This window comes from Oncorhynchus tshawytscha, linkage group LG01, assembly GCF_018296145.1.
Source record: "Oncorhynchus tshawytscha isolate Ot180627B linkage group LG01, Otsh_v2.0, whole genome shotgun sequence".
NCBI classification, from domain to species: Eukaryota; Metazoa; Chordata; class Actinopteri; order Salmoniformes; family Salmonidae; genus Oncorhynchus; species Oncorhynchus tshawytscha.
In genome coordinates this window covers 66658783-66677790 of record NC_056429.1, presented here as the reverse complement: position 1 = coordinate 66677790, position 19008 = coordinate 66658783, and the positions used below count along the sequence as shown (strand labels likewise).

Below are 19008 nucleotides of genomic sequence, written 5' to 3'. Positions count from 1 at the left end.
TGATGTGTACGCAGAGGAACTTAAAACTTACTACCCTCTCCACTACTGTCCCATCGATGTGGATAGGGGGTGCTCCTTCTGCTGTTTCCTGTAGTCCACAATCATCTCCTTTGTTTTTTTGACGTTGAGTGTAAGGTTATTTTCCTGATACCACACTCCGAGGGCCCTCACCTCCTCCCTGTAGGCCGCCTCGTCGTTGTTGGTAATCAAGCCTACCACTGTAGAGTCGTCCACAAACTTGATGATTGAGTTGGAGGCGTGCATGGCCACGTAGTCGTGGGTGAACAGGGACTACAGGAGAGGGCTCAGAACGCACCCTTGTGGGGCCCCAGTGTTGAGGATCAGCGGGGTGGAGATGTTGTTACTTACCCTCACCACCTGGGGGTGGCCCGTCAGGCAGTCCAGTACCAGTTGCACAGGGCGGGGTCGAGACCCAGGGTCTCGAGCTTGATGATGAGCTTGGAGGGTACTATGGTGTTAAATGCTGAGCTGTAGTCGATTAACAGCATTCTCACATAGTTATTCCTCTGGTCCAGATGGGTTAGGGCAGTGTGCGGTGTGGTTGCGATTGCGTCGTCTGTGGACTTATTGGGACGGTAAGCAAATTGGAGTGGGTCTAGGGTGTCAGGTTGGGTGGAGGTGATATGGTCCTTGACTAGTCTCTCAAAGCACTTCATGATGACGGAAGTGAGTGCTACGGGGCCGTAGTCATTTAGCTCAGTTACCTTAGCTTTCTTGGGAACAGGAACAATGGTGGCCCTCTTGAAGCACATGCGAACAGCAGACTGGGATAAGGACTGATTGAATATGTCCGTAAACACACCAGCCAGCTGGTCTGCGCATGCTCTGAGGGCGCGGCTGGGGATGCCGTCTGGGCCTGCAGCCTTGCGAGGGTTAACACGTTTAAATGTCTTACTCACTTCGGCTGCAGTGAAGGAGAGACCGCATGTTTCCGTTGCAGGCCGTGTTAGTGGCACTGTATTGTCCTCAAAGTGGGCAAAAAAGTTATTTAGTCTGCCTGGGAGCAAGACATCCTGGTCCGTGACTGGGCTGGTGTCATCGAAAACGCTTATCTTCTATCTTTTTGACGTTGAAAGGTGGTGAGATTTTCTTACAATTACATGTATTTACATTTTAGTATTTTAGCAGGCGCTCTTATCCAGAGAAACTTACATAGCAGCTGTGTAAATCACGTCTTGTAGTAAAGTGGTGGTGCATGTAAGGAGTGATATCCTCCAGCAGATGGCAACATCTTCATGGACAGTTCAATATCTAGGTGGTAGCTGGTTACTACATAACATTAGTAATTACGTTCAGCCAAATAAAGCGTTTAAGAAATGTTTCCATATACTGCTGGATTAGCATATGAAACTATTTGCTGTCCACATTGCAAACAGTAAAAAAAATTAAATAAATAATATTTCTGAAAAGACAGAGATAGTTCCCCAACCAAAGTTTAAAAAAACAATACCACCCATCCACTTAATATATTCAGGGCGTGACAAATGAGAAGGCGGATATGAGGATTTGATGTTGCTCAATGTAAAGCCTAATGTACAGCATAATCTCATATAACTAGGGTGGTAACACTAAGAGTCTGTTACCCTGTTTTGAGTTTGTATGACATTCTACTGAGTTTCTTTCCTGTTACAAACAGACATTGAGCCCCTGCTCGCCTTATACAAATTGGAGTGAACATAGAGCTTCAGAACACTATTGTCGCAGTTTTAGCGAGGCAAAAAAAGGAACAAGGGGGTCTTTCTGTGAGGCAAAGTGGGAAGCCATCTAGTATAATTTGTTGGTTATTTTTATCCATTTCTATCGAATATGTGACCCATACTGCTCTGCTCTAGCCTACTGAATGTTAGAAGAAGGACATTTAGAATGTGGCCCACCGTGGAGATGTTGAATGTGGGGTATTGGGGCAACAGGATGCCTGTTGGGCACTTGGCTTTGAGCACTGAATGACGGCCAAATGAACACCCAATTCATTGTATGGGACAGTGGGATGGGGGAGAGGGTGGAGACAAGAGGAATGGGGAAATATTACCATTTTGGGAGATGTATAAGTCATTTGCATGTGGTGTCCTAGCTCCATCCAAAGTGATGTGGCTTTCCAAATAGGACTCTCTCATGAAATAATGTGTGGATGAAGGGTGGGTAAGTGGCAGGCGGGTTGAATAAAGAGAAAACAATGGCTTAAAGAACCCATACATTTGTAATTATTGTGCAAATTATATCTATAGGCTACATTGAGCTTTTGTTTCATTAGTTTAGGCTGGCATTAGTGCTTAAGCCTAAACTTTCGGGCTTACCTGTACACGTGCCAATTAGTCTACATGCCAATCGGCAAATGCTTTTGAGGGCAGAAAAGTTCAGGTGATCCATGGAAGCAAAAATGAAAATGTCGGATTTGAACTCAATAAGAGAAAAGCTGCGAAATTGAGAGTTGGAAATAAAGAGAAGGGAGAGATAGGCAAGTCATGTTTGGGAAAGAGCTGGTGATGTGGTAAAAGAGGATGATAGTGGTGCCGACTATGTGATGTGTGATGATTTTAAGTCGCTATACCAGGGTTTTCCAACCCTTTTCCTGGAGAGCTACCATCCTGTAGGTTTTTTTCTCCACCCTCAGTTGTAACTAACCTGATTGAGCTTATAAACCAGCTAATTATTCTAATCAGGTGCACTAGACTAGGGTTTGTGCAAAAACCTACAGGACAGTATCTCTCAAGGAGACGGGGGATCCTTGTGCTATACAAATTCGAGATACACAAGGGGACTTCAAATAACTGTAGCCTATTGTTCATGGGTTAATTGCATTTTCTCCCTGGTCCTTAAACGTATTTTCTCTGCGAAAGAAGCAGAGATGACAGAGAAAACTTGACCTATGTCAACTAGATTGAAGCATTCATTCTATTGATTTATGACATTATTCTAGTGAGCAAGAGTTGATTTAGTCTTCTAGGGAAACATATAATGACAGAAGAGATGCTGCATGTATTTAACTATACACAGATTGACTAACAAATAGCCTAGATTAAATTTCAGAAATTATAAGCAGAAACATATCTAAATCCGTCCAAAAAAGAATTCAGCCGTCTTTTACTGTAGCTATAATCTACAGCACATTTTCTGTATTAGCAGGTTAGTGTTGGGTGCTGGCCTCAGATTTTCAATTTATCATATATAGTCGGGAGGTTGCGGATAGATTGGTTAGTCTATAGTGCCACTGCAGCCACACAAACTGAAGCTTAGAAAGGTTTGGAGAACACATTTGTTTTGATATAAAATATGTTGTCATATATTTCAACATTGCTTTAGATAAAACATCAGTATGTTTGTTGTGTTTGTCTGGCATTCCTGTAATTCATTTACTGCAAACATTAGTATGCACAGCAAAACCATATAACCATAGGTGCAGGGTTGGGGTCAATTCCATTTTAATTCCAGTCAATTGAGGAAGTACACTGAAATTCCAATTCTGCTAAAGGCTTTTCAGAAATTATTTTTTTGAATTGGAGCGTGAATTTGGATTACTTTTTGAATTGACTGGAATTGAAATGGAAATTATATGTTGGCAAACGGAATGCGCTACTCAATCCAACATTCTCTTTCGTTTCTGGATTTCTGGCTAAACATTGAAGAGACCTTGAACAAATACAGTAGAGTCTTTCTTCAACCAATAATTTGTTTCAATGTCATTGTCTACAAGTCATGGACATGTGCTCCATGACAAGAATACTATAGGAAATATTACAGTATTATCTGCACAAAAACACTGTAGTAAATATTACAGTAGTGTCCGCAAAAACACCACAGTTTTTTAACTATAGTATTACTACAGTATTTCATTTGTATATGGGTGTGACGAGTGGTGGGTGTGGCATGGAGCAATGAGTTGCGTATTTAAAGTGCAGTGGCCATGCTGACAGCATTCCCCTCTTTGTTTTTCAACTGGTCATTCAGTACAACACCATTTCCGTTTAATTGAATGTTCCAGAATGTAAAAACGTTCTGAACGCAGCCCAGGTTTTCCATCTATTCTGGCCACGCCCCTCCCTTGCTACTCACCTCACCTGTCTCCACTCTACTCATTAACACCCTTGACTATTTAAGCAGCAGTTTCTGCCGCACGTCTTCCTTATTGCTGTTGGTGAATGCATGACGCGGCCATCTTATGGTTTCCTTGCATGTTGTAAGTGACTGAGTACTTTTAGTGACGGGGAAACATAACTTTCTGAAACATTGACAATTTCCAGCCAATTGTGTTGAAAATAGGTTCAGTACTCTATGATTTGATCAACAAAGTGTACCCTAGTGGCACCGCTGGTCAAAATAATTTAGAGCAGCCAAATTATTGATGGCATCCCGCACGCGATAACGTGTGCAGGATAGCCTTTTTGTCTTCTACTGAAGCTAACACAAAACCAATCAGGTGGTTGTTTGACAAAAAGAAGCTTAGGACCACATTTATCACGCTCTTCTGTTAAAGTGATACAAGCATCAGCACACTGCTGTGATTTCGACGCAAGCTTTGGAGCTCTGGTATAAAACGAAACCACAAATTTATCCTGCAACCTTTCCCCACGTGCTCCTGTGCTTGTGTGCATTAAAACCACACAATTTGGTTTCTTGCTTCATCTCCTCATTTCATCTGCATTCGTATCAATGTGCCATGGTAGCACTCTGAACCAGTACACCTTTTCAATAACACCATTTTCGGGGACCCGTTTTTGAAACAGCTGAAACAGCTCTTTTATTTGTTTTCTACCTGAAATTGTAATAACAGCATGTTACATTATGACATTGTCGCCCTAGCTTTAAATATCAACTGTGTTATTATAATTTTTTAGGAAAATAGGCAGGTCTCTCGACTCACCCTAACTTTTAGAAGGGATTGCGAGATGATTAGCTTAGCAACCGCATGACAACGTGAATACAATTGGCTGACAGTCTGCTGGGCAGAGCGTTACACGTTTCTCCATTAATTTCCCGCTATGATTCTTATCTCTTCCTTTTCTAATATCTCTGAATGCACTGAGCCACTGATGTCCAGGCAAGAAGCAACTCGCAAGGGAATTATCGATTTCAGTCACAATATCCTTTCACCTCATATAATGACTTCCATGACATACATTGCCTTCAGAAAGCAGTCACATCTGTTGACTGTTTCCACATTTTGTTGTGTTAAAACCTGCATTGAAAATTAATTATACTAAGATTGGACTCACTGTGTGCAATAACAGTGTTTAACATGATGTTTGAAAGACTACGGCATCTCTGTACCCCACACATACAGTGCCTTTGGAAAGTATTCAGACCACTTGACATTTTCCGCATTTTGTTATGTTACAGCCATATTCTAATTTTTTTTTTACAAATTATCCTCAGCAATCTACACACAATACCCCATAACGACAAGGTGAAAACAGGTTCTGAGAAATGTTTGCAAATGTATAATTATTTTTTGTTTTACTTAATCATTAAATTAAAAAAATATATTTTTTATTTCACCTTTATTTAACCAGGTAGGCTAGTTGAGAACAAGTTCTCATTTGCAACTGCGACCTGGCCAAGATAAAGCATAGCAGTGTGAACAGACAACACAGAGTTACACATGGAGTAAACAATTAACAAGTCAATAACACAGTAGAAAAAAAGAGAGTCTATATACATTGTGTGCAAAAGGCATGAGGAGGTAGGCGAATAATTACAATTTTGCAGATTAACACTGGAGTGATAAATGATCAGATGGTCATGTACAGGTAGAGATATTGGTGTGCAAAAGAGCAGAAAAGTAAATAAATAAAAACAGTATGGGGATGAGGTAGGTAACAATGGGTGGGCTATTTACCGATAGACTATGTACAGCTGCAGCGATCGGTTAGCTGCTCAGATAGCAGATGTTTGAAGTTGGTGAGGGAGATAAAAGTCTCCAACTTCAGCGATTTTTGCAATTCGTTCCAGTCACAGGCAGCAGAGAACTGAGGTGTTGGCTTTAGGGATGATCAGTGAGATACAGATGGTGTTGGTGTTGCCATCGTGACCAGTGAACGGGATGGTGTTGCCATCGTGACCAGTGAACTGAGATAAGGCGGAGCTTTACCTAGCATGGACTTGTAGATGACCTGGAGCCAGTGGGTCTGGCGACGAATATGTAGCGAGGGCCAGCCGACTAGAGCATACAGGTCGCAGTGGTAGGTGGTATAAGGTGCTTTAGTGACAAAACGGATGGCACTGTGATAAACTGCATCCAGTTTGCTGAGTAGAGTGTTGGAAGCAATTTTGTAGATGACATCGCCGAAGTCGAGGATCGGTAGGATAGTCAGTTTTACAAGGGTAAGTTTGGCGGCGTGAGTGAAGGAGGCTTTGTTGCGGAATAGAAAGCCAACTCTAGATTTGATTTTAGATTGGAGATGTTTGATATGAGTCTGGAAGGAGAGTTTACAGTCTAGCCAGACACCTAGGTACTTATAGATGTCCACATATTCAAGGTCGGAACCATCCAGGGTGGTGATGCTAGTCAGGCGTGCGGGTGCAGGCAGCGAACGGTTGAAAGCATGCATTTGGTTTTACTAGCGTTTAAGAGCAGTTGGAGGCCACGGAAGGAGTGTTGTATGGCATTGAAGCTCGTTTGGAGGTTAGATAGCACAGTGTCCAAGGACGGGCCGGAAGTATATAGAATGGTGTCGTCTGTGTAGAGGTGGATCAGGGAGTCGCCCGCAGCAAGAGCAACATCATTGATATATACAGAGAAAAGAGTCGGCCTGAGAATTGAACCCTGTGGCACCCCCATAGAGACTGCCAGAGGACCGGACAGCATGCCCTCCGATTTGACACACTGAACTCTGTCTGCAAAGTAGTTGGTGAACCAGGCAAGGCAGTCATCAGAAAAACCGAGGCTACTGAGTCTGCCGATAAGAATATGGTGATTGACAGAGTCGAAAGCCTTGGCAAGGTCGATGAAGACGGCTGCACAGTACTGTCTTTTATCGATGGCGGTTATGATATCGTTTAGTACCTTGAGCGTGGCTGAGGTGCACCCGTGACCGGCTCGGAAACCAGATTGCACAGCGGCGAAGGTACGGTGGGATTCGAGATGGTCAGTGACCTGTTTGATGACTTGGCTTTTGAAGACCTTAGATAGGCAGGGCAGGATGGATATAGGTCTGTAACAGGTTGGGTCCAGGGTGTCTCCCCCTTTGAAGAGGGGGATGACTGCGGCAGCTTTCCAATCCTTGGGGATCTCAGACGATATGAAAGAGGTTGAACAGGCTGGTAATAGGGGTTGCGACAATGGAGGCGGATAGTTTCAGAAATAGAGGGTCCAGATTGTCAAGCCCAGCTGATTTGTACGGGTCCAGGTTTTGCAGCTCTTTCAGAACATCTGTTATCTGGATTTGGGTAAAGAAGAACCTGGAGAGGCTTGGGCGAGTAGCTGCGGGGGGGGCGGAGCTGTTGGCCGAGGTTGGAGTCGCCAGGCGGAAGGCATGGCCAGCCGTTGAGAAATGCTTGTTGAAGTTTTCGATAATCATGGATTTATCGGTGGTGACCGTGTTACCTAGCCTCAGTGCAGTGGGCAGCTGGGAGGAGGTGCTCTTGTTCTCCATGGACTTCACAGTGTCCCAGAACTTTTTGGAGTTGGCGCTAGAGGATGCAAATTTCTCCTTGAAGAAGCTGACCTTAGCTTTCCTGACTGACTGCGTGTATTGGTTCCTGACTTCCCTGAACAGTTGCATATCGCGGGGACTATTCGATGCTATTGCAGTCCGCCACAGGATGTTTTTGTGCTGGTCGAGGGCAGTCAGGTCTGGAGTGAACCAAGGGCTATATCTGTTCTTAGTTCTGCATTTTTTGAACAGAGCATGCTTATCTAAAATGGTGAGGAAGTTACTTTTAAAGAATGACCAGGCATCCGCACCTGACGGGATGAGGTCAATGTCCTTCCAGGATACCCGGGCCAGGTTGATTAGAAAGGCCTGCTCACAGAAGTGTTTTAGGGAGCGTTTGACAGTGATGAGGGGGTGGTCGTTTGACTGCGGCTCCGTAGCAGATACAGGCAATGAGGCAGTGATCGCTGAAATCCTGGTTGAAGACAGCGGAAGTGTATTTGGAGGGCCAGTTGGTCAGGATGACGTCTATGAGGGTGCCCTTGTTTACAGATTTAGGGTTGTACCTGGTGGGTTCCTTGATGATTTGTGTGAGATTGAGGGCATCTAGCTTAGAGTGTAGGACTGCCGGGGTGTTAAGCATATCCCAGTTTAGGTCACCTAACAGAACAAACTCTGAAGCTAGATGGGGGGCGATCAGTTCACAAATGGTGTCCAGGGCACAGCTGGGAGCTGAGGGGGTCGGTAGCAGGCGGCAACAGTGAGAGACTTATTTCTGGAGAGAGTCATTTTTAAAATTAGTAGTTTGAACTGTTTGGGTATGGACCTGGAAAGTATGACATTACTTTGCAGGCTATCTCTGCAGTAGACTGCAACTCCTCCCCCTTTGGCAGTTCTATCTTGACGGAAAATGTTATAGTTGGGTATGGAAATCTCAGAATTTTTGGTGGCCTTCCTGAGCCAGGATTCAGACACTGCAAGGACACGGCAATTAAATAAGTATTAAGACCCTTTGCTATGAGAAATTGAAGGGATTGAGCTCAGGTGTGTCCTGTTTCCATTGATCATCCTTGAAATGTTTCTACAACTTGATTGGAGACCACCTGTGGTAAATTCAATTGATTTAACATGATTTGGAAAGGCCCACACCTGTCTATATAAGGTCCCACAATTGACAGTGCATATCAGACCAAAACCAAAGCCATGAGGTCTGACTTGTTGAATCTTGTTATGTTCATACAAATATTTACTATTATGTTAAGTTTGCTGAAAATAAACACAGTTGACAGTTAGATGACATTTCTTTTTTTGCTGAGTTTATTTGTGGATTTAGTGGATATATGGAGACTTAAATATCCTGACCGAGTGAGATGGCGGAGGCTCAATCAAGCTAGTTGTCTTGATTACTTTCTTATATCATTCTCGCTGACACCAAAAGTTTTTTTTTTAATTAAAAAATAAAGTGTTGATAAGGGACAGAATACGGTCGGACCATTAAAAGAAATGGCTTATATATTACTCTTACAGTATTTCTAAGTGGGCGAGGATATTGGATGGTAAATTGTTTTTAACTAGGACAGAATAATTTATGAAGGACATTAACATAGGTACAGCAGATCTCCTTATTGTATGGGACACTTTTAAATGTGCCTTTAGAGGCCATGCATTTCAGAACTCATCTATACAACAAAAGCAATTTTGGTCAAAATGGACCATATTAACAAAAGAAATGGAAGGGCTACCAGTACAGATAGCAATAAAGAAGGTACCATAGAGGCATAGAATAAGTTCAAAAAATAATTTAAATGGAGGAACTTATTCAAGAAAGAGCAAGTGTATATATTATTTAAAAAAGTATGCAAACTGGATGGAACATGGGGAAAAATGCACCAAATTATTGTTTTATCTTAGAAATGCTACCAACAATAATTGACTGAAACTTGTGACAAATGATGGAGTCCCCCATGATTCACCAAACAATATTTTGAAAGAGGATGAAAAGTACTTTAAGCTCATGTTTTTATTTCAGTCTCCTCCATCTCCACTAACCAAAGATAACTGTATGGATTTTTTTCTATGAATAATGTAAAATTAACAGCTGTACAGAAAGACTCATGTGAAGGCCAAATTACACAGGAGGAACATTTTAGTCCAGGAAAACTCCAGGGTTGGATGGCATACCAGTGGAGGTATACCAAACCTTTTTTGATGTACTTAGAGGACCGTTATTAGCATGTTTTAACCACTCCTACAAAAATGGTAGATTATCAGATACTCAACAAGAATGTCTGATTTCATTATTTATGAAACAGTATCCAAGTGGTAAATATAAAGATCCGGTCGATTAAAAAAATTGGAGGCCCCTTACACTTCAGTGTTGTGATGCAAAAATTCAAGCAAAATGCATAGCGCGTAGAATTTAAAAGGTATTGATGGATATTATTCATCCTAATCAGACAGGTTTTTTACATGGACGATATATTGGAGAAGACACGTACTGGAAACAATAGAACAGTATGAAAAATCTGAGAAACCAGGCCTGGAATTCATAGCTGACTTTGAAAAGGCTTTTGATGAGGTACGACTGGAATTGATAAATGCCTGGAATATTTAAATTTTGGAGAATCTCTTATAAAATGGGTTAGTTATGTAAAGTAACCCTAGGTGTAAAATAGTAAATAATGGCTACTTCTCAGAAAGTATTAGACTGTCAAGAGGAGAAAACAAGGTTGTACACTATTGGCATATCTATTTAATATGGTCATCGAAATGTTAGCTATTAAAATCAGATCCAGCAATAATATCAAGGGGTTAGAAATCAAGGCCTTAAAAACAAAAGTGTTGTTGTACGCTGATGATTCATGTTTTTTTTTTATCCACAATTTGGATCCTTCCACAGCATCATAGAGGATCTAGATAATTTTTAACCTCTCTGGGTTACAACCAAATTATTATACATTTACTATATTACCTATTGGATCACAAAAAAATACAACTTTTACATTACCGTTTAGTTTACCAATAAAATGGTCATATGGTGATGTGGACATACTCTGTATACATATCCCGAAAAAAGAAATGATCTTACTAAAATACATTTTAATAGAAATAACAAGATATCTACTGTAAAATAGAATTCAAGTTGGATTGGCTTCAGAGATGGATGGGAGGGGTTGATGGTAGCTGAAGGATTACAAACGGATTAAAAACAAACAAGATAACTGTTGTAAAGTGTATTGTGTCTGTAAAAGGTACATAGCATGTATAAACTGGAAGTAGAAGCCTAGGTGTTGTCCACTAGTTTACTCCAATTAGGTGAGGGGTGGGTAGGGTTAGCAGAAAATAATAAATATACAGGCTTCTTTCCTAACTCAGTTGCTGGAGAAGAAGGAAACCACTCAGGGATTTCACCATGAGGCAAATGGTGACTTTAAAACAGTTACAGAGTTTAAAGGCTGTGATTGGAGAAAACTGAAAATGGATCAACATTGTAGTTACTCCGCAATACTAACCTAATTGACAGAGTGAAAAGAAGGAAACCTGTATAGAAAAAAATATTTCAAAACATACATCCTGTTTGTAACAAGGCACTAAAGTAATACTGCAAAAAATGTGGCAAAGCAATTAACTTTATGTCCTGAATACCGTAGTGAACGAGGGGAGACAGAGAGCTGGTTTCAAGCGCAGGGCTCAGCTTATGTTTATTGCAAGGACCACAGGAGGAGGCAGGTAGCTGGGTCCATGGGCCGGCAGAAGGTCATACACAGCGGGTCCAAAAGGGCAACAGTACAGGCAGGGAAAAGGCTAGTAACATAGTCCGGGAGATCAGGCTATAAGTAGATAGGCTAAAGTACAGGCAGGGAATAGGCAAAAGGCGTTGTTAGTGAGGCTTCCAAAAACTATCATACAGGGGAGGAGTACATCACAGGAACCCCAGCGCCCCGAAAGATGTGTCACAAAACAAACAATACCTCACAGTGATGGGGTGCAAAGAATTGAACTAAATAGTGTGTGATAATGACGTACATGTTTGTGAACAGGTGATTAGAATTCAGGTGATTGGGATCTGGAGAGTGAGCTGCGTTCAGGGGATTTAGGTGTTTGAGAGTGTGAGCTGGAAAGTGAGCTGTATTCAGGGGATCTACGTGTTTGAGGGTGTGAGTTGAGAGCAGACATTACAAATACAAAGCGTTATGTTTGGGGAAGATCGTATACAACACATTACTGAGTACCACTCTCCATATTTTCAAGCATAGTGGTGACTGCATCATGTTTTGGCTATGCATGTAATCATTAAGGACTGGGGAGTTTTTCAGGATAAAAAAAGAAACGGAATGGAGCTAAGCAGAGGAAAAATTCTAGAGGAAAACCTGATTCAGTCTGCTTTCCACAAGACACTGGGAGATGAATTCACCTTTCAGCAAGACAATAACTTAAAGCACAAGGCCAAGTCTACACTGGAGTTGCTTACCAAGAAGACAGTGTATGTTCCTGAGTGGCCGAGTTACAGTTTTGACTTACATCTGCTTTAAAATCTAAGACCAAATAACTAATTTGACATAGTTTGAAGAATTTTGAAAATAATGAATGGGCAAATGTTGCGCTATTCAGGTGTGAAAAGCACTTAGTGTCACACCCTGACCTTAGTATTCTTTGTTATTTTGTTTAGGTCAGGGTGTGACATGGTTGATGTATGTGTTTTTGTCTTGTCTAGGGTTTGTTGTATGTTTATGGGGGTGTTACCCTATCTAGGTGTTTTTGTACGTCTATGGTTGCCTGGATTGGTTCTCAATTAGAGGCAGCTGTCTATCGTTGTTTCTGATTGGGAACCATATTTAGGCAGCCATATTCTGTGGGTATTTTGTGGGTGATTGTTCCTGTTCCAGTGTTCACGTTACGGGACTGTATCGTCTTCGGTCCTTTTTTTTGTCGGTTTGTTGTTTTGTTCGGTATTTAAGTATTCCTATTAAATATTGATAATCATCACGCTGCCTTTTGGTCCTCCTCTCTTTCACCCGAAGACAGTCGTTACACTTAGAGACTTACCTAGAAAGACTCACAGCTGTAATAACTGCCAAAAGTGTGTTGTGGAAATTTCCTTTATTACCAAATCATGAGAGAGCAAACCACACACAAGTCAGAGTTATCATAAAGTCCATCTTTATATGAGCTTCACCATAGCCCTGTGACTCTCAGATCAATTCAGTGTCTATATATGAATTCTCTGAGAGTGCTTACAAAACAGTCCTTAGTCTCATTTATAGCCAAGACACACCTCTCAACTCACATAACAAATAACACAGATCTTAGGAACATTACACAAAGGAAGATTTACTAGTCAGAGGAATATCCCATAGCCGGACAGCATTAGCTATAAATTATTGTTCAGTTTAGTCTCTTAAAACGAAGCTCTTATCTCGTTCTTGCTACAACATAGTACCAAGACATTACCTCATCCAATGGTATATATCAATTGTCATTTTAGATACTCCCATCTCAAATATCACCCCTCCTGGACAAGCTCACGGAGATAGTGAGCCTCCTAGGCCATATACTAAATCGAGATAAGGGCAACCTCAGAGGGGACATGTAAATAGTTAGACACATTCCCATAAGAAGACAAGCCTAACCTCTCCCCAATGGGAAAAGTAACTTTTCCCACATAAGCATACTTATGAAAATTAATAAAACATCTTATTTATAAATGTTACCTAAAGGATTCTGATTCTGCTACCACAGGTGCTTCTACAAAGTAATGACTCATGGGTGTGAATACTTAAGTAAATTAGATATTTCTTTATTTCATTTTCAATAAATTTGCTAACACTTCTAAAAACCTGTTTTCACTTTCTCATTATTAGTTATTGTGTGTAGATTGGTGAGGAAATAAATATATTTAATCAATTTTGAATTCCGGCTGTAACACAACAACATGTGGAATAAGGCACTGAAGGCACTGTTGATAAGATTAAGCCTGTTTTTTTCTAAGGCAACTTTAGTATGCTAGTGTAAGCCTAAGAGCTCCTATCTAGCTATAGTTCAGCTAAGCGTCAGCATTCACTAACAGCCGGCACATTGCTAGCTAGCTAATGTTAGCTTACTGAGGGAGTGTCACACCCTGACCTTAGTTATCTTTGTTTTCTTTATTATTTTGGTTAGGTCCGGGTGTAACGAGGGTGGTACAGTATGTGTGTTTTTGTCTTGTCTAGGTTTTTTTTGTATATCTATGGGGTTTTGGTATTGTCTAGGTAAATGTATGTCTATGGTGGCCTGAATTGGTTCCCAATCAGAGACAGCTGTTTATAGTTGTCTCTGATTGGGGATCCTATTTAGGTTGCCATTTTCCATTTTGGTTTTGTGGGTTATTGTCTATGTGTAGTTGCATGTCAGCACTCGTGTTATAGCGTCATGTTTGTTTTGTTAAGTGTTCTTTGTTTAATAAAGAAGAATGCATTCCTCAGTTTGTGATTGTACTGCATGATCTTACAGTATGTTTCTGTCTTGCTAGTGAGACAGACAATTATGTTGTCTTAATTGGTACTTATTTAGAATCAAGTGAGTCCAGTTCTCAAGGTTACTCAACAGCAAAACAGAATGAACCATCACAATGAAAATATTTTGTATCAATCAGACTTCATGCCACAGTAAACATACATCATACTGAATTGAAAATACATGAATTGAGAGACATACAGTATCTTCTGCAGGTCACATGATGAGATCTTTATGACTCTAATTCCCTGAAATGTTCAAGCTGAAGTTTCTCTAATCTTACTTTTTACAAGATTTTGGTCCTGATAGATTTATTTTTAATTCCCAGAGTTCTATGCTCACAATAGGGTGAGAAGCTATTTTCAAATTCTGCTGGGTCAGAAAAATTAAGGACAATTGTGTAGTAGTCTATGTCCTCGTTCCGGTGTATTTTTAATAGTTCTATAAAAACCCACCAAAAAATATAATAAAGGAGGAGTAACAGTTTGATATGCAGTAATTGAGACTGCATCAACTCATGAGAGGAGTGAGGAAAAACTGGGAAAAATAAAAAAGTTTACAAATGGTTGCTCTCATTTGCTAACCCCACCCCTCTCTCTCTCACACACACACACACACACACACACACACAATTAGTTATTGTGTAACATTACAGATGTTCATTCTACTTTGTTTGCTATTCTCCCCATGTTTAACAGATATCTTGCTTGTCTGGGTATATCATGTACACACACAGTTTATTGGTTGTGTGAAAAGTACATATGCTCATTCTGTTTTTGTTTGATATTAATAGTCCTGTTTTTTGCATGTTCCCTATGAACTATGGAACTTAAGATATGCACCTACTGTTACGGAAAAATATAAACTTTTGGAACCAAGACCAGTTATAAATAACTGATATTGGCACAAGGTGGAGGGAAAGATGGAATATTTTAATCTTGTGAATTGTTGCATTATTTGCTTGGATTGTTAAGTAGTTTGTGCTTACTGGCTTGTAGCTACTGTGATATTTATGAAAGCAAAGGCAAGGATTTAATGTGAACTGAAAAGTAAAACTCTATTGCCACGCCGCTCCTCAGACTCCTTCATCTCGTAGTGGGAATAGGGCCCTAGTAGTGTATACAGGTTCTTCCTTAGTTATTCTGGGGGTGGCCACACTGCTAGGGCAGAGGCATGCAAGTAATCACTGCTCTATTTGATGTATGATGGACAATGGAGCGACTGTAGAGAGAAGAAAGACAGAATCCTGGGTTGAGAGGGGCGTATTGGCATTACTCTCCTGTGTGTGTGTGTGTGTGTGTGTGTGTGTGTGGTGTGTGGATATGTGTTTGTCTGTCTGTCCTAATGATATATGTACTGAAGATGTAAATGAAGGACTTAGAGAGATTGGGGGTATGCTTGGCTGTGCTATCGAAGGAATATCTTCATTACTTTTTACACATCATTATATATTAGATCTGAGGAACAAACCGCTATCTCTAGTGTGAGTTGATTGAGTTGCTGATCCAAACAATAATGCACTTTGAAATGAACATGATAGCTACTGCTTTCAGAGGTGTATAATCAGACTGTTACTGAGAGCAGATTGATAGCTATAGTTATAGAGGAAGTTTTAGTGACATAGATACACAGAGGAAAAAGCTGGTACAGGCGGGAGGAGTGCCTTTGTGACAATTCACACCATGACTGTAAGCCCATCCTCTTTCTATTCACTAACCCACCTTCCAGTCATCATCACATACATTTCACAGAGACCACACATGGACACACACACACACAAGCAGATTGCAGTGAGACTTAAAGGCAAGACTGTGGCTCTGGTTGGTATAATCAGTCCAAGTTTTTATTAAAAATGTTTAGTTTGTGTTAACCTGAACAAAATTGGGCACTTGAACAGCTTAGGTGGACTGCAATGATCACCCACTATAGTGCCAGGAGGTACCTCCTGCCATCTGTTGGCATTGGCAGTGCAACTCACCATCGTCTATTTGTTGTCTGTGGCCACTGGCTACCAGATCACACAAAAAGCAACACTAGAAAAGACAGACAATATTTCAATTGATAACCACACAGTTGTCTCATGAAGAGAATCTCAATCAAACTATGGATGAGAAAGAGATAGTAAAGCCACAGATACTAAATAAGATGGTACTTTTAAAACTATATATAAACATCCACTTATTACTGAAGTCACAAGACTGCTTTATTTCCCAGAGAGCATGCAATCAATTGTGCAAATTTGGAGAGTCAGTGTCACCTCAAACAGATCACAACAGGTTTCCACGATATTTTGTGAGTCTTGTTTGCCATAAAGTATTTTCACATATCTCATCTTAATCTTGTGACATTTTCAATTAACACTTTCTGTATGTCTATTCTAAGTGTACACAAGTTCTCACAGACGTGACCCTATCACTACATACAAAGACGTGAAAAAAAATGTGATTATCAGGGTTGGCCATTTTTAAGAACTGCATTTCCTGTGTTATGTTGACATCATTTTGGTTAAGAAAAATAACATTATCTCAAGATATTTTTTATTTTCTGGCAACTAATATCAAGGGATAAACTATGGGGAAAATACATAAGGTTCTCAATATTATCCTATTCATGCTCATTACCATTAATTTGTTATCCTCAAGTGTATACACCACAGCACAAAGATCTTGTCAATACTATTGCAATTTTGTATCAAGTATTACAGTATTTCCCCAACTTGACAATATAAATAACTATATCATCCATATAGTCCTTCCAATTAACTGCTTCTCAAAAATAACCATATCATCTGTGATCATTTATTAAACTAATAAAACAAATGTTCAATATTTATATAGTACGGTATGTTCATTCACAGGTATAATTTTGTATGCTGTGTTAAAGTTCAAAAATAGAAATCTGATACAAGTCTAGTGACTACAAATGAACAATAGCAAATATTAGTTCACAATAAAATACACAACCCAAAACACTCCTATGAAGCCTATATTTCGTCTCTATATCGCTTCAGACAAACCATTTTTGTTTACATAGCAAAGAAGTAAGCCCAGATATAGAGGTGGAGTTTTTCAACCAACTGAGTTCATCAGATTTGTCCTTTGTTTAACCTTAGAAACACTTAGTCTTTAACCTTCAAAAAAGCTTACAAAGAAAGAACAGACAGAATGCCATCCCTCGGCACAGTAATTCTCCACTGGCTCCATGTCGTTTATCTCTCCATCCCAATATCTCTCCTCCAACAGAGACCTATCCTCTTTCTTCTCCTCCTTCTCTACCATTTCAGGAGCCAGGGGCAATGGATCCTTCTCTCCTCCACTGTTCCCCTTCTCTTTGAGTTTCATGTGGGAGTCCATGGGGGCCTTGCAGGTGGGGGTCTTCAGCACTTTCTCCCCTTTGCACGCGTTGTTCCTCTTCTTCAGCTTGCCCACCAGTTGTTTCCAGTGCCTGACCTGTGCCTTCCTGTCACTGTAGGCTTGGCACAAGTCTGGCTGTCCAGTGTAGCGGCACCAGTAGGTCTGCTCCCCGGAGTTACAGCTGACCAGCAGATTCACCACGCCCTCCCCAGACGTATCCCAAGTACAGTTATGGCCAACCTTTGTGCTGAACCCTCCTGAGCTTGTTACAGAGTTCTTGGGCATCTTGCCTGCCAATGGTGGTGGGAGCTGCAACGTCTTGTCGTCGGAGATCTGGTATTTGGCCTCGGTGCTGGGTAGGACACGAAGGCACAGGAGGAAGAACAGGGGCCACAGGAACCTCATGTTTGGTGGTGATTAGTGCTACTTGAAGGGTTCTTTATTCAAGTGCAGCCAAGCATCAGTAAGACGCCGAAGGGAATCAAAACGGGATGCTCCGAGATCAAAAGACCTACAGGGAGTGAAAATGGAGAGGGAAAACAAAGTGAAACATAAATTAATTAACTACACCCCATTTCCCTTCTTTTCATAAAAACACATGAGAAGTTTTACAACATTTTATATTCCCTACTTAGAAAAAAACCACAATTCATAAGATGTTGTGTACCAATTGTACAGCACATTAGAATGTGTATGATGTTGGTTTTCAGTGCACCTATTTCTAAATGAATCGTAATAAAAAAAATATATACTTTGTCACATCACATTAAATCAATATGAGAGGAATGCTTCAGCTCTAAGCTTAAACACTGTAACATAGATCTCATGCCAAGTGAATCCTCTACGGAGCGAATCAAGAAAAGGGAGAGATGGAAATGCTGCCACGGCAGCTATTTTAGGGGGGCAGCCACAACTGCAGCACTACCTGGTACATGGGACTAATCTGTATAAAAATCACCTCAACAAACATTTTGGAGTATAAATCCACTCATGCTTTTTACACGGGAGTAATCTGAACATCCTTACTCGGAGTATGTCCTGCCATGTGAAGGAAATCATATTGGATTGTTCCAAAATAGTGGTACATAACAAAGACATACACCAAAACAAACAGCCCCAAGCCGGCTCAGAATTTCCTTACTTCACTTAGAAATAACAGGGAAAATATACCCATACTTTGCAAACATACTGGTTGCAAAAACAAAATGTACCAATGAAATGATATTCAGTTCCAATATTTGGTATTCGGTATCTATGTAAATGTCGCACTTACCATGTTGGAACCGTAGTGTCTGCTACTATTTGCAAATGCGGGGGCCCAGGACACTTGCATAAAAGGGGCTTATAGAAGAATAAAGGAGAAAGGGGAGGGGTGGAGAGGGGAGGGGTACGGGCTTAAATGGGTCTACCCAGACCTCCCTTAAGCAGTGCCCTTCGTAACAATACTCCTCGCGACCCACAGCCTAAAGACTGTGTGTGGGGGAGGTGAGGTGGTAGGTGAAGTTTGGGTCATGAAGTGTTGACTCACACACCCCAATACCCAACACACCCCC

At 40.8% G+C, this 19008-nt stretch overlaps 1 protein-coding gene across 1 annotated transcript; it reads right to left on the bottom strand.

The window, feature by feature from the left end:
- Positions 1–15929: 15929 nt before the first annotated feature.
- On the bottom strand, positions 15930–18787 carry LOC112252132 (fibroblast growth factor-binding protein 2-like). Its single transcript, XM_024423148.1, has 2 exons — positions 18729–18787; positions 15930–17966 (listed from the first exon to the last, which is right to left on the bottom strand). Exon 2 carries the CDS (start codon positions 17858–17860, stop codon positions 17228–17230), a length of 633 nt encoding a protein of 210 aa, XP_024278916.1. The 5' UTR covers positions 17861–17966; positions 18729–18787; the 3' UTR covers positions 15930–17227.
- Positions 18788–19008: the final 221 nt, after the last annotated feature.

What these genes read in the sequence shown, in the direction of transcription:
- LOC112252132 (XM_024423148.1), bottom strand. Translation starts at nt 17,860, where the DNA reads ATGAGGTTCCTGTGGCCCCTGTTCTTCCTCCTGTGCCTTCGTGTCCTA.